Here is a 1,762-nt window from a genome sequence, read left to right as displayed (position 1 = left end):
GTGAAGGCGCACTGATAAATGGGAAGTCATGAAGAGAAGAGTAACTGGGATAGGAATCAAAACCACCATAGGAGAAAAAAATCATAGGACCGAGGGCTGTTTAGCTTAGAAATGTGTAAAAAATAACTAGAAAGAAATGAAAGCCCTCCAAATATTTGAAGGCAGCTATCGTCTGGAAGACATTTGTAGATTGTTCCTTATAACTGCTGAGAGCAGATTGAGAACTATCAGTATAAGTTACAGGAAGGCATATTTTTTTACATTTGCAAAAAGTGTGTAATTTTATTCAATCAGTTTTCATATTCTAGATCCTTGAGGGATACAGCATCACTCAGACCCTGTGTGCAATGGCCTTGGCAGGAAGATTGCTTCTGAACTTGGCCTGAACGATTCCACTCTTACCATGAGCCTGAGTAACTTTGCCCCAGATCACTCTTGTTCTGTTGGGTTTCTCACCAGGAGTCACTGTGTTGTTTTTTGCCTTGTATACATAAGCACATCTCTTGCCCAAATAGAATTCGGTTTCATCCCGAGCATAGACTCCTTCAGTTTTCAAAAGAGCTGTATGTTCCCTCTGGTTTCGCAGGCCTTGCTTGTAGCCAGCAAAAATGGCCTTGGACCACAGTCTTCCAGACATTTTGCTGTTCTAGAAGTCCTGTTTCCAGGAGGCCTCCAAGGCTCCAAGATGGAGGAAAAAGGAAGTAAGTCCAGGAAGGCATTTTTCAGCTCAATATAAAGAAAGAAAGGGGGCAGCTAGATGGCGCAGTGGTTAAAGCACCGGCCCTGGACTCAGGAGTACCTGAGTTCAAATCCGGCCTCAGACACTTGACATTTACTAGCTGCGTGACCGTGGGCAAGTCACTTAACCCCCCTCGCCTAAAAAAAAAAAAAAAAAAAAAAAAAAAGAGGAGGTGTGGAGTTATGAAGACATGGATTTGGAAACTCCAGACCAAGTCAGTACAGACATTGATATATTGTGACTTCAATGCAAAGGAAGGAAGGAAGGAAGGAAGGAAGGAAAAGATGTTTGAAGAAGAGAGGAAAGGAGGGAGGGAAGGAGGATATATTAAGTGCCTACTATATGCCAGGCACTCTAAAGATATTATCTCATTTGACCCTCATAACCAGCCTGGGAGGTAGGCACTGTTATCTTCATTTTACAGTTAAGGAAACTGAGGCAGGCAAAGGTGAAGTAACCTGTCCAGGATTACACAGCTAATGACTGTGTGAGTCCTGATCTGATCTCAGACTTTCCTGACTCTGGGTCCTGTGCCCTATCTACTGTAGTGCCACTGAGTTGCACTGATACCCCCCAAATCTAAAAAAGACCTAGAGCAAGGACTGCAGAATATTGTTGAGATCTTCTTTGGAGGCAACATGACCTGGTAGACAACTGAACTTGGAGTCACAAGATCAGAGTTCAAATCTTGACTCTGCCACTTACTAGATCTATACTTTTAAAAATAATAATAATTGGGGCAGCTAGGTGGCGCAGTAGATAGAGCACCGGCCCTGGATTCAGGAGGACCTGAGTTCAAATCTGACCTCAGACACTTGACACTTACTAGCTGTGTGACCCTGGGCAAGTCACTTAACCCCAATTGCCCCAAAAAGAAAACAAACAAAAAAAAAGAATACCAAAAAAAAATAATTTTAATTGATATCTTCTGGGCTTTTTTTTTTATACAAAAGCATGGTTATCTCCAGCATCTTGCCACTTCCCCCTTCCAGAGAGCCATCCCTATGACAAACGGTGATTGAA

General features: G+C 42.6%; 1 protein-coding gene across 1 annotated transcript; it reads right to left on the bottom strand.

The window, feature by feature from the left end:
• Positions 1-331: 331 nt before the first annotated feature.
• On the bottom strand, positions 332-637 carry LOC122741502 (60S ribosomal protein L35a-like). Its single transcript, XM_043985028.1, has one exon. The coding sequence runs from the start codon at positions 635-637 to the stop codon at positions 332-334; it is 306 nt and encodes a 101-aa protein (XP_043840963.1).
• Between the last annotated feature and the right edge of the window lie 1,125 nt (positions 638-1,762).

The sequence above is a fragment of the Dromiciops gliroides genome, chromosome 1 (genome assembly GCF_019393635.1).
Source record: "Dromiciops gliroides isolate mDroGli1 chromosome 1, mDroGli1.pri, whole genome shotgun sequence".
Classification (NCBI taxonomy): domain Eukaryota; kingdom Metazoa; phylum Chordata; class Mammalia; order Microbiotheria; family Microbiotheriidae; genus Dromiciops; species Dromiciops gliroides.
This window is presented reverse-complemented; position numbering and strand designations above follow the sequence as displayed.

What these genes read in the sequence shown, in the direction of transcription:
- LOC122741502 (XM_043985028.1), bottom strand. Translation starts at nt 637, where the DNA reads ATGTCTGGAAGACTGTGGTCCAAGGCCATTTTTGCTGGCTACAAGCAA.